We start from the raw sequence: 13,066 nt of genomic DNA, 5'->3' as shown, positions 1-13,066 counted from the left end.
GCACATTGCCAGTGAGCAACAGGTGACTCTCAGTTTGGTGTCCTGAGAACATCATTTCTGTAGGATTCTCTCCAAGAATGCAAAATCTGAGGACACATCAAACAAACAAAAGGAAGGGTTATTCTCTTTAAAAACAAGAAAAGCTGAGGAAGGAGAATGTATTCTCCAAAGGTATCACTGTCACAAAAGTAAATAGCAGAGAAAATGTTTTAAGGAAGAGGTGACTAAAGAGATAAAATTAATTGTAGTATGTGATCCTAGATTGGATCCTTCCGGAAAGAAAAATGCTCAGAAAGACATTCTTGGGTAATTGGCAAAATTGGAATACTCAGGGTGATTAGAAAAAAGTATCAGTGTTAAATTTATTTAAGTTGAAAATTGTACTGTGATTATGTAAGAAAATACCATTTATTTTAGAAACTACACACTGAAGAATTACATTCATAACTTTTAAATGGCATGGGGAAAATATATATTTGTGTTTTTGTATTGTGTGGGTAGAGAAAGAGAACAGCAATAAAGACAAACAAGCACATTTCCAAAATAAAAAAAAAATTTTTTTTAAATCATGGGATTAAACGTCAACGAAAAACATCTTTTGAAAGGTTTTTAATCTCCTGGCACTTATTATTTCTAATTTTTCCCATAGACTTTTTTTTTTTAAACAAAGACTTACATTGAAAAACTGATATAGGAATAAGTGGTTTTATTCTTGGCTTTATTCCTTATAACAAATGAGAAGCACGCTTTGTTGGATGGTAGCTGGTTCCAGCTGCATAACATAGTCATCCTCAGTGACCTTTATGGCATTTCTCTTGTGATTCTCGTCATTTCTATTTAAAATTCATCTATGGGCCCATTAGTGCCTTGCGATCCTATGCAAAGAATTAGCTTGAACATGTTTTCTGTACTTCTTCCTTCAGTTTTATCTCTGAGGTTACTTTGCTGGCTTTCTTGGTTTTACCTATTTACAGGATTTTTGTGTTCTTATTATCAGTAAAACAATATATTTTTTAAATTTTGCTGAAGTTTTTTTCTATAGACCTATAAAAACTGTTTTAATGTTAATGTCTGATTTTTATTTAAGACATTACCATACAAGGAAAAGACAATAGTCAGGAAAATAATATTCTACTACTTTAAGAGCTTTCAAATAAGCCTTCCACCTTTAGGTCACTATCCTAATGGTTTCTGTCTCCCATAATTTAATGACTGACTTTATTATTCTTCCTTCAGATTCAGAAACAGCAAGGCCTACCAATTCCAAAATCACCACCACGCTGGGTCTGGTCGTCCACGCTGCAGGTAGGGTTGGACTGCAGAATCCCTGTCTTTTCTGCCACACAGGAGTATCCATATTAAATACTAGGCTTGTCTGGCCTTCCTTCTGGGGAAAGGGTTATATTACATTTTTTTTAATAGATGGGGTAAAATAATTTGTGCACATGAAAATTACATTAAATTTCATATTGTCCAAAAATAAAACTTCTGTTTGAATATAGCCATCCCCTTATTTACATACTATCTGTGGCTGGTTTTGAGCAGTTACTGGCAAGTTAAGTAGTTTGGAGAGACCAGATGGCCTGTAAAGCCTGAAATATTTCTTATCTGAGCCCTTAAGGAAATTTGCTGGCATCTGCCCTGTAGTCTTGTCTGGCTAAAAACCTGGGTGCTTTTGTACTCCTGCCCAGTATATACCCAAAGTGCCAGTTTAGGCAGAGGCAGGCCACAGAAGCTAGCTGAAGCTGACTTAGAACCATGACCCAGAACTAGCCACAGCAGAAGGATTCTGCTGCAAACAAAGGCAGGTGAAAGATGGCACACTGTTATATGGATCTTTCTGGCTGCTAACCAAAAAATGCATCCTTTCATAACAAGAAATTCATCCTTTCAGCCAGTTTTACTTACTAAGTATAGGTCATCTCTGTAGAATCGTAGTGTCACTTTTCTTTTTTCCTCTGAAAAATGCAGAAATGCTTCCTTTAAAGTTTTGAATATTTATTATTACAATGAATTAATAAATTTTTGAGCATTATACTTTTCCAATAACTGCAGCAACAATAACAGACATTGTGTATTCTGAGCTAAATTGTTTACATATGTTATCTCATTTGACCTTCATGAAGACCTTAAGAGTACAGCAGCAGCTTCTACGCTGTTGAGCCCATTGCAGAGATGAGAAGATCGTGGTTCAGAAAAGTTAGGAATCTTCAGCAGTCAAACCAGTCCTCTCTGGCTCTGCCATTCCACACGCAGCCACTACCCTGTTATCAGTTGTCATTTACTGGTTGTTTCACTTTCCCCAAATTTAGCTGACGGTGTTGCTTTGGGAGCAGCAGCTTCTACTTCACAGACAAGTGTCCAGTTAATTGTGTTTGTGGCAATAATGTTACATAAGGTAAGCAGCATTTTGGTATGAGATTTGAAATTGAGTATTCATAATTAAAATCTCTCTGGTCATTAACATTTTAATAATTATTTTTGGAGACTAGAATAAATCTGATAAAAAAAATTTTTTTTTGCTATCATTTTCTTAAAACTTAGTTGTAAAGGGTTTTGTATATGTGTGTCATCATATATACAAGCTGTGAGATTCTCTACAGATTCCTATGTTTCCTAATAATTTTTGTTCATATTTTTGTTTTCTTATATATATATATATATATTTTAAGATTTATTTATTTATACATACAGAACTGGAATACAGGCCAGAGGTGCAGGGGAGTGAGAGGATTCACCAGAGACAGAGTGGGGAGCAGAAATAGGCAGATTGACTGAAATGCACTGCCCAGGGAAACAGCGGGTGGTCAGGAGAGGTCAGCCATGCCATGTGGGTCAGCTCCCTGGCCAGGATCAAACTCATGCTGCAGTGGCTGTGCTTTACCCCATTGCTCCACCAGGGAGGGCTCTATTTTCTTATATTATTGTCTCAACTATTTCTATTTTCCTACTTTCCAGTGAACAAACATACACACATAAGTGGGGTATTTTCTTAGCTTAGAATATTAATTCCTTAAAGTCAGAGTTCAATCTTGGTACCATGCCTGGCTTTTTGTAGGTAATTCAAGTGACATATGACATATATTTCTTAATGTAGAAGCCGTCCATACTGGCGTACTTGTCTTTTCTAGGCTCCAGCTGCCTTTGGGCTGGTTTCCTTCTTAATGCATGCTGGCCTAGAGCGGAATCGAATCAGAAAACACTTACTGGTCTTTTCACTGGCAGCACCAGTTATGTCCATGGTGACTTACTTAGGACTGAGTAAGGTGAGTCTCATTCCTAACTTATCTAGACAAATGTCTTATTCTTTTGTGATCAAGAGCTTATGACCTCTTGTGTTGATTTTTCAATTAAATTATTCCCTCAAACTAAAAAAAAAAAAAAAAATTATTCCCTCAAACTAAAGATAAAATAAGGAGTAAAAACCTGTGCAAGGTAAATGTGTTAATTTCAGGTCAGTCCTCCTCATAAATTCAGAGCATCTACTTATTCATTTAGCTTAAAAACATTTCTCCTCTTTTTCAAAAATATTTTCACAAATGTATGATAGTATTTCCATCTTGAATATAACATACCTAACCAGACACATTAATTTTATTTGACAGATGTATAAATCACAACAATACATATTTTATGTTTAAGTAGGCCCGTGAAGCAGGACTAACAACCATGTAGCACCTTTGAGAATAGTAGGAAATGACCAGAGATGTCTGTATTCCTCTTAAGTCTCAAGTCCTTGTATTACCAGCTCTCACATCACTGATAGATAGCACTGAACATCGCTTTGGACCTAAAGTGCTGTGTGTCACTTGTCAGCTCAGAGCCTGGCCATTTTCCCCTGTAGCTGAATTTAGTCTTCCTCATTCTTTGTGCTAGAGCTGCAGTGCTGGTAAAAACCCATTTCCGTTTTACTTAAATGTCAATTAGCAGACAACGGCAGAAAGATCGTAGAACCAGACTGACTCAGGTCTGGTTCATGGGAACTGCTTTCCCTCCTACTCTCTCTAAGTCACTGATTCTTCTGAATGTCATTCAGTCCATATCTGATACACTAAAGTATGGATTAAAAGGAACATGTGAGAAATTAGATGGTTAAAAAACGGTTAAGTTCCTATTAACAATGGATGTGTTTATCAGGATTACTAACAAATGAGTTATTATGAAACCTCTTTTTGTTCATCTTAAGAGTTTTACCATCTTTCAATCAATGAGCAATAAGTAGTTCTTTTTTAAATACTGCCCTGCTTACCATGTTGTTAATATGAGTTTCTAGCACTTTTGACAGGATGGCATTAACAACTCTGGAGGCATGCAATTACATGTTATGTTTATGACCTTTTCCTAAAATTTTAATTAGTACATAGGTCCGCTTTTTTTTTTTTTTTAAGATTTATTTATTCATACAGAACTGGGGTACAGACCAGAGATGTGGAGGGTGAGAGGATACACCAGTGACAGAGTGGGGAGCGGAACAGGCAGATGGATGAAGTACACTGCTGAGGGGAGCAGCGGGCGGGTCAGGAGAGGTCTGCCACTTCATGTGGATCTCCTCCGGGGCAGGCAGGGATCGAACTCATGCAGAAGTGGCTTAAGCTTCTTAGTGCAGTGCTTTAACCCACTGCGCCACCAGGGAGGGCCATAGGTCCACTTTTTAAATAGAAAAGCTTGAAATTAATTGTATAAAGATTAGCTTATGAGTTGTTTCTAACCTCTGTAGGGCAGGTACCCATTTGATTACTTACGTCTTTCCCACCACACTAAAGCCCAGTGGTGCATAGCGGATGTTTATTAAATATTAGTAAGAATAAATAAGTGAATGTGTGAAACTTAGTATGGATATTTACAGTGCTGTTGATTCCACCCTAAGAAAAATACAGGCCAAACCTGTTCAAGCACACTTGAAGTTTGTTTGAGAAAGAAGCTTTGTGTATCACCGATAGTCTTGAGTCACTACTTGGAAGCATTCCATCAGTAACATAAAATTGCTCTGATCTCAAGATGTCCCCAGGGTCCCTGGTAGCACCAGTTATAAGTATTTAATTTTTTACTGGAATTTCTTTCTGAGCCTGAGTTTTGCTTGACTTAATTTTTCTTCTTTTTCTTAATTCACAGAGCAGTAAAGAAGCCCTTTCAGAGGTCAATGCCACTGGAGTGGCCATGCTTTTCTCTGCTGGGACATTTCTTTATGTTGCTACAGTACACGTCCTCCCTGAGGTGGGCGGAATGGGACACAGTCACAAATCTGACCCTGCTGGGGGGAGAGGCCTCAGCCGCCTGGAAGTGGCAGCCCTGGTTCTGGGTTGCCTCATCCCACTCATCCTGTCAGTAGGACACCAGCACTAATCTGGTGCCAGCCTCGACCTACGGCTGCTTGCCATCCTGTGAGAAGAGCCGGCACACGACAGCTGCTCACTTCCTCCGTCTCTTGTCTCACCTTGCCCATCTCCACCTGTATGCCTAGAGTCCAGAGGGAGGTGAGATTAAAACCTGGAGTAATGGAAAGCTTTTAGAGTAGAAGCAACACATTGGATTGGACATAGACATTCCATTGTGTTGTCTTTGAAAGGGCCCTTGGCATTTTGAGTTTTGATGTTTCTCTTAACCCTATTCTCAGGGAAGATGGAATTTCGTTTTAAGGAAAAGTGGAGAACTTCATGCTCACCGTGAAACAGTAATTATGAAATTACAGTGTTCTGAAAAAGCTAAATCTCTTAGTTTAGAGGCTCTGCCACTTTATCCACTGATTTTTAACATGGTTTTTACCGTGTACAACTGGTGCTTTAGCATCTGTGCTATATGCCTTGATAGAAGGTCATAATGCTCACTGTCTTAGATGCTAAAGATTATTGTAATTAATTTGGGGCCAGAGTCAGGAAAATGATAAGACACATTGAAACTGACTTTATATTCGAGGCATCCATGAAAAGGGGGTGTCTGGAGAGACATACTGCGCGTGCCTCTCTAAAGAAAGCCTGCTATTCCATCAAATGGAGCAACCGAGGTGAACTAGCTTCTAAAGAGGTGACTAGCATTTTGTAGTGTTTTTGTTTTTTTTTTTAAGTTCTCTGCAGAATGCCTGCCTCCAAAACATTCTTATCAAAGAGCCAAATTCTAGTAGGTTAAGGTCTAGGTTTTCCTTCAAGGACAGTCAGATTCCAAAGTATCTTTGGAAATTAAAGGGTGTTAAATTTTAAGTGAATTTGAATAGTTGTTGACATCTTTGTAGTAGCCTTTTTACAAGTAAGATTACCAAAACCTATGGTGTCCTTTTTTTTCTAAGTATTCCTCTTAGCAGACCAGGAGACCCTCTGGCAAACTTTGGTGCCCTTGAGGAGTGCTTGGTCAGTCAGCATCACGTAACATAAGCACCTGTAACAGTAAAGAAAGTCAAGATGTATCACAAATGGGAATTGTTTGCCTGTTGATTTTAGACTTACTGAAATCATGTCTCTTGTTACTTCATCTTTTCCATGCTTTTCTCCTAACTTTTTCTCCAACCCTTCCTCCCTGCAATATGCTGCTTACTGCTGGTGGCAATGTTAATGTGTATGTGAGGTGAGTTCTCCTCAGGACAACCACTTCTTGAACTGTGATGATGAAGATAATATTGCCTGTTCTTTATTCCCTTCAGTGAAGTTACCTTTGTGTCTAGTGCAGCTTTGTTAAGCCCTTAAAATAATCATTTCCTCATATGTAAGGTGGTACAATCACTAATAGTCTGGTAATTTAAACAATTGAGATAGTAAAAGTGTTTAACAGACTAGGATATTTTTTCTTATTTGCCAAAATCCCTATAAGCCTTGTGTTAGCAAATAAGTGTATAATATTGTATTATTAATTTATTTTCATTTTCTGTACCATTTCAAAACACACTACATGAAGAGGAAACCAAGACTTTTCTTCAGGGCAGTGGACTTACAGTTTGTAAAACATTTTATATGATGCATATGCCAGCATGCCTATGATTTCTTTATTTCCTTCCTAGAGGTGACACTGGGTCAGCAGCGTGGAAATGAGCTTGCAGGCCCTCTGCCGACTGTAGACCAAAGTAGCACATACAGGACATGGTTTTGTGTACTGGCGGCAACCATGACATTTGATGTTAAAGCCAATGGGAGGTATAGTGCAGAAGGGCCTAGTTATTTTCCTGATAACAGTCTGACTTAGGAGAGTTATGGGGTTTATCTGGCCCTTCAGAATGACATGGCTGCCTTCATTCTCTTGCAAATGACTGTGTTTAATAGCACATTTAGTATCCGGTTTGGTTTGGGTAGTAGCACTTTCTATCATTCTGTTGTGTGCAATGATCAGAAATTTGTTCTGCTGGCCAAAGCCTCTTTCAGCAGTGCCTTGCCATCACACTTAAAAGTTTGGCTAGAGTATCTTGCTGGGTAGGGCAAGGCTTGAACCGTCGAACTTCCAAATTTGCCTTCCCCTCTGAACCTCATGTTAATGAGCAAACCTTTCAAGGCCTGTTGGCTCTCAGAAGCTACAAGCTTTCCCAGATTTTAAAGCTGCCTCCTCAGGAAAGCCCCATTTCCTGGCCAGCAGGCAAAAACAGCCATACTAACCTTACAGGGCTCAAATGCATCTTTAGAGAGTAGGGAACCGAGTGGCAAGGCAGAGCCTCCTTCTTCGCTGGGGCAGGGACTTGTTCTTGGTAGACGTCGTCCCAGGAGAGGCCAGCTTGTGGTTGGCCACTGTGGGCAAGTCTCAGTTGTGTTTTCTTCTTGTTTAAAACTGCCTCATTAGATGGGGATGCCTTAATGCTTTCACTCCTTTGAAAATATTGGTCATGCTTAAGTTCCTGCCATGATTACAGGTGGAATTATTGGCTACCAAAGAGCTGTAATCGATGATGGTCCTTCCTCATAACCAAAGTTAATCTTAATTGCAATTGGATTCTCCTTCCTTGGTAAGGATAGACTCTCTTCAGATTCTAAGTATTCTTTTAAGTGGAAAATTAAACTGAAAAAGGACTACTGATCCATCCCTCCCTTGTTCCCCAGTGAATTGCTTATCAGCTCCCATCTCCCCAAAGCAGTGATGCTTGAGGTCTGATGGCTTTGCTGTGCACACTTTTGCCAGATTTTAGATGACGGTTCTGCTCTGGAGTATAGAGTTGGAAATGGTACCACCCACAGAGGCTATGTGTTCTTTCCCCTCCTTTCCATTTTTTATTTTCCTGTTCAAAACAGTCAGCCCTGTGCCTGTCTTACAGATTATTAGGAAAAAAAGAGATGGTGGTTTTGAGTGTTCAGTTTTTTTGTAAAAAAGAGAACTATATTGTCGATTTTATTTAAATTTTACTGGCCTGCTTCTAAGTGTCACTGCCTGGTTTTTCTCTTTTTTCAAGAACTGGAACTAGGAGGGCACACCAGCATTAGAGTGTATTAAACCCCTCAGACACATGGTAACTAGGTACTGAACACGGGAACTGCTGTCAATGGCAGAAGCTGCCAAAGAACATTCCTGAACTGCTACAGTGCAAGGTGAGAACCATCTGTAGATATTCTCCAGAGGGAACCTTCCTTGCATTAGAAAATTTCTGCTCAAAACAGAATGGTCTCCATCTCCCAAAGAACACTGGTGGAGAATCTGTGAAATTAAAACCAATGATGTAGCTAGCCCCTTTGTAAGCGAGACACCTAGATTCACCTCAGGAGACCTGAGGGAAATGTGTGACTTGGAGGAAAGGACTAGACAAGCGTGAGAAATGCTCTAGATATGTGCAGCCCACGCAAGGACTGGCTTGTTCTGGTACCATCCTAGCAGCTTGGGAGTCTCCTGGGCCGGCGCTGCAGCTCCCTGGAATCGGTAGCCTGAACAGCGATTTTAAACGTCCCTTTTTCTGGATCCTTTGTAAACATGAAATCATTCCATGGATGGCTGCCTTATAATTTTGTCCCTTTCCACTTTAATTGTGAATGGTTCAAAAATTGTTGCCCTGTTTTCCTGATTTGTTTTATGATATTAAATTTTTATTAGTGCATACCTTATGTAATGACTCATTATTTATCCTCTGGGCAGTTTGTTTTTCTGTTTGACAACCAGATGTGATCCATATTTGAAGATCAGAAAAGATAATGAAAACTTGGAGGACAGTGAAAGCTGTACCTACTCTGTGCACATCCTTTAGAGAGAGGGGGAAGGAAAGGAGGAGGGGTCTTAAGGACTTGATTACCACTGTCCCGAAAGATACAAATGTAATGGCCATTTCTTTGCTCTGTCATTGTTGGCAGCAAGTATCTGATGATAGCTATCTAGTCTCAGCCAGCAGACCTAGATTGGAGTGTATTCATTTTAAAAGGTGGAGTAATTATGAGTATTCAGAGCCGAGAGCAGCTGAGGCTAGAGATTGAACAGACATTTGTGGACTGTGGCTGTGTCTTCCCTCTGTGGAATTAAATGCTGGAGCTTGTTCTCTTAACTTGAATCCAGGTAAGCGCTGTCTACAACTATGTATCGTTTCTGTGTAGAGTTCGTATGTTTGATCATTAGATTTCATTATTTCTTACTGGTCCACTCGGTGCTGGTTTTGTTTTCACATAAGCTATAGCTCGTTAGGGTGTTACATGTTTCTTGAGAACCCTCCTCACAAAGAAGAAAATGGGCAAAAAGGACATGGTGTTTTGACTGCTGCCATCTCTTCTGAAAGGCTTCAGGTGAAGTGCCTCCATACCCTGTCTTCGTCTTGAAGACTAGATTTTGAAAATGTAGTCAGATTTATCAAGTAAGCAGCCTTTGCTTTATTGTCCTGACATAAATATTTGGGAAAAAATAGTAATTTATATGTAGCCAGCAATCCTTACTCTGTTTTGTTCCTAACAAACCAGACCTGTATCCTAAGTGAGGTTTGTGCGCCATAAGAACGCAGCAGCCCTGTGTGTCTGTTGTCCTGTGTCCGGCGTGCCTTTCCTCAGCTCCGTCTCTGCCTTCATCTGAGGTCTCCTTCACTTGGGCCTGCTGTGGCTACCCTATTTAAGAATTGTAATCTGCCCCCACCCCCACCCTAGTGCTCCTCACTCTGTTCTGTTCTTTTTCTGTAGCAGTGATCACCTTCAATCTGTCCTACGTGTCTACTTTGGCCCTCTACCCTACTAAAATGTAAGCTCCAAGGGTTCCGTCCTCAGTAAATAGATATTGTTCAATGAACTGGCCTGCCCAAAGGGGGCATGTTTTTTCTATTTTCTGCTCTTCCCCATCCCTGCCTCCAGCTGCTACCCTGCCCCCTGGCAGAACCAGCTGCAGGCATTCACTTTTGTCTCACACTGGGGTAAAGGCTGTGCAGAGTTAGCAGAGATTTAGAGTCAGAAAGGGCATGGAACTGAACGTGTATTGGTGGGAATTTAACTAGTTCAAGTTACTAATGCAGGACAGACATTAGTAAGGTACTGGATGCCTGATCAGGGGCCAGCAGATGTGAATCCCATTTCTGATTCAGCTACTGATTTCTGATGCAGTGTCAGCCATTGTCCAGTTCTATAAATGTTGGGTAGGATGGGGGTGAATGCATGTGTCCCACTATGTTTGTCTCATTTATAGAAGGGTCCTCATACATTCAAGGGGGACAGGGCCAAGGCACTGGAGTGGGTGGGAAGCCAGAACATTGGATGAGTGTGGAAGGAATTGGATTGCTTGCTTGCATCTGGAACGCTCTGGGAGAAGAATGATACATCATCAGATGCTTAAAGAGCTCTCAAGTGCAGGACACAGATCCTGTATTTGGGGCAGGCTGGGGTTGGGGAGGGGGAGGCAGTGGGGACCAAAAATAAACAGAGCCCTGCCTCTATTCATTGACCTCTCATACACAGCACTAATGGAGCCCTTTCTATGCATCAGGCGAACATACAAAAGGGGAGTAGGGGTCAGTGTCAATCTTCCTGTAGTTCTGTGAGGGACTCGCAGTGGCACAAGGTGAGTACTGGAAGACAAAAGCGCAGGTGGCAAGAGAACCCACGGGGCAAGCACCCAGAGCTGGCTTCGGGACAAACATCCAAGGTGATGAGCTCTGCATTTGCAGGCTGAGCTATGAAGAAATTGGGAAGGAGCTTCCCTGGTGGCCTGGGGGTTAATAAGTGTCAGTGCTGCTACCACCTGAGTTGAACCTGGGCCAGCAAACTGACCCACATGGCACAGCAGACCTCTCCTGTCCTGCCCGCTGTTCCCCTCAGCAGTGTATTTCAGTAAATCCACCTGTTCTCCCCACTTTGTCTCTGGTGAATCCTAAGCATTCCCCCCCCCCCCTTCCTCAGCCTGCACTCTAGTTCTACACAAAAATAAATAAATGAAAATTTTTTTAAACAGTGGAAAGATCCTTTCAGCAGGAGGACCTGCATGGGCAAAGGCAGGTGGCACTCAGGGACTTGACTGCATAGAATATCCACAGGCACAGGAGAGGGGAGGGGAAAGGTGGTGTGCACCATCCCTGGATGACTTCTAAGCTTCCAGATTTCAAATTCTACAGATAATTGGGCCTAGCCATGAGCTTGTCATTCCTGCCTCAACTCAGGGTCTCTTAGCAGGTGCAGTCTGGCTGTCCTCTAAATTCCTGTCCCCACACAGGTGGAGGTGCTAGTTTGAAGTATCATCTGCCACCTCAAGTTGGAGCTTGGTGACTGATCCTCCCTTATCCCTGTATCTCTACCACTCCTGGCTGAGGCCCAAGTACTCCCTTCCACTTTTGAACCTTTGTGCCACTGTCACACACAGAAGGCCTGATCCCCCTGGGCCGGGTGCCCACTCTTCATTCTATTCTACCCCTTAGTTCCCCAACACTCTCTGCCCTCTGCTCTCTTCCCTAAGGGGTGCTCTGGAAGTGTCCCTGCCTCCTGTGTCTTCCCTGTGCCTGTGCGCTCAGGCCCGTTACCACTATCTCAACAAAACCTCTACCCGCTGCCTCTTGTTTCCCTGAAACCTGCCACCCAGTGTGAATTGGGCTTTTCCCTGGCCTGGTGGAGGGGAGAGGCAGGAGACTGCAGAGGCAGGAATGCTATGCTATGCTCATTCTATGCTTTTGCTCTCTTGGTACTTTGAGAAGCCAGAAAAGAATGTGCTGTTGGATTTAGGAAGATATTCTAAGGACAGCCCCTTTTTATGAAACTACAAGGTTTCAAAGTAACACCCAAGGTCTTTTCATTGAGTGAAGATGGACTTAACACTGGTGCCACCCGCCCCTGGTCTGATGATATCCAAAATTTTTTCCAGAGGAGAAACTTAACGCTCTGGCTCTCCCTCTGGCTTTCTGGGAGTATGTGAGATTGTAACAGTAAATGACTGTGGGCTGCTGCACCAGGCTAACCATTCTCCTTCCCCTACAGAAATGTATTATTGGTAGTAGCCAAATTAGTATACACATTTTTATCTACTCATCCCCACCAGAGGGAGTGCTGAGTAACTTCAGAGTTTTTTGCTGCCCACAGCCCACAGCCATGTTCTGGAATGCCGAAAACTGGTGTTGGTGCTGCAAAAGTGCCGGAGGATGGCAGGGCAACAAGGTCCTTGCACCCGCAGAAACACTTCTACATTGGCATCCTTGGGTGTGAGCAGTTGTCAATGAGAGGGCAGAAGAGGCTAGCAAGAGGCTGACCCTGCTGATGAGGACAGATCTAAAGCATGGGACTGTCAGCATCAGGACGTCGAATATGGGCTGCCAGAGTAGCCAGGCTGTGGCCACACGGGCTCTCCTTGGGCCCATCCTTTAGCTTCTAACCTGCATGTAAGCCCTCTGCCCTGACTCCCCTCCCAATCAGTTTCTCCTGGGGCTGCAGCCAAGCCCTGCAAAGGGCAGAGGATCCCAAAACCCACCTCTGGCCATAGCAGATGTATTCAAAGTATGAATACAATTAAAGAGAAAAAAATTTTTACATCATTCTTCATTTTGTGCATTTCTCCATCTCAGTTATAATTCCCATGGGCCTCCCATTACCAGTTCACCCATGTGCCATCACCACAGTCCAGCGGAGACACAAATGCTTTAGTTCTCAGGTGGAGGAGAAGCTTTCCATGTGTTTCAGGCTCCTCAAAACTGGTGGGGCAGGAGCAGAGCAAATGAAGGAAAATGACT

General features: G+C 42.0%; 1 protein-coding gene across 1 annotated transcript in view; it reads left to right on the top strand.

Annotated features, from left to right (window-relative positions):
* Positions 1-8,719, top strand: part of SLC39A9 (solute carrier family 39, member 9) — a 32,070-nt gene extending 23,351 nt beyond the window's left edge. Inside the window, exons 4-7 of the mRNA XM_004681747.2 lie at positions 1,237-1,305; positions 2,313-2,398; positions 3,132-3,266; positions 5,113-8,719. Coding sequence (XP_004681804.2) covers positions 1,237-1,305; positions 2,313-2,398; positions 3,132-3,266; positions 5,113-5,343 — 521 coding nt within the window. The 3' untranslated portion in view covers positions 5,344-8,719. The remainder of the gene's footprint in view (positions 1-1,236; positions 1,306-2,312; positions 2,399-3,131; positions 3,267-5,112) is intronic.
* The last annotated feature ends 4,347 nt before the right edge of the window (positions 8,720-13,066 follow it).

The sequence above is a fragment of the Condylura cristata genome, unplaced genomic scaffold (genome assembly GCF_000260355.1).
Source record: "Condylura cristata isolate star-nosed mole 26May11 unplaced genomic scaffold, ConCri1.0 scaffold00013, whole genome shotgun sequence".
Lineage (NCBI taxonomy): Eukaryota > Metazoa > Chordata > Mammalia > Eulipotyphla > Talpidae > Condylura > Condylura cristata.
Note: the sequence above shows the minus strand (reverse complement) of the source record. Positions and strands in the feature narration are given on the sequence as shown.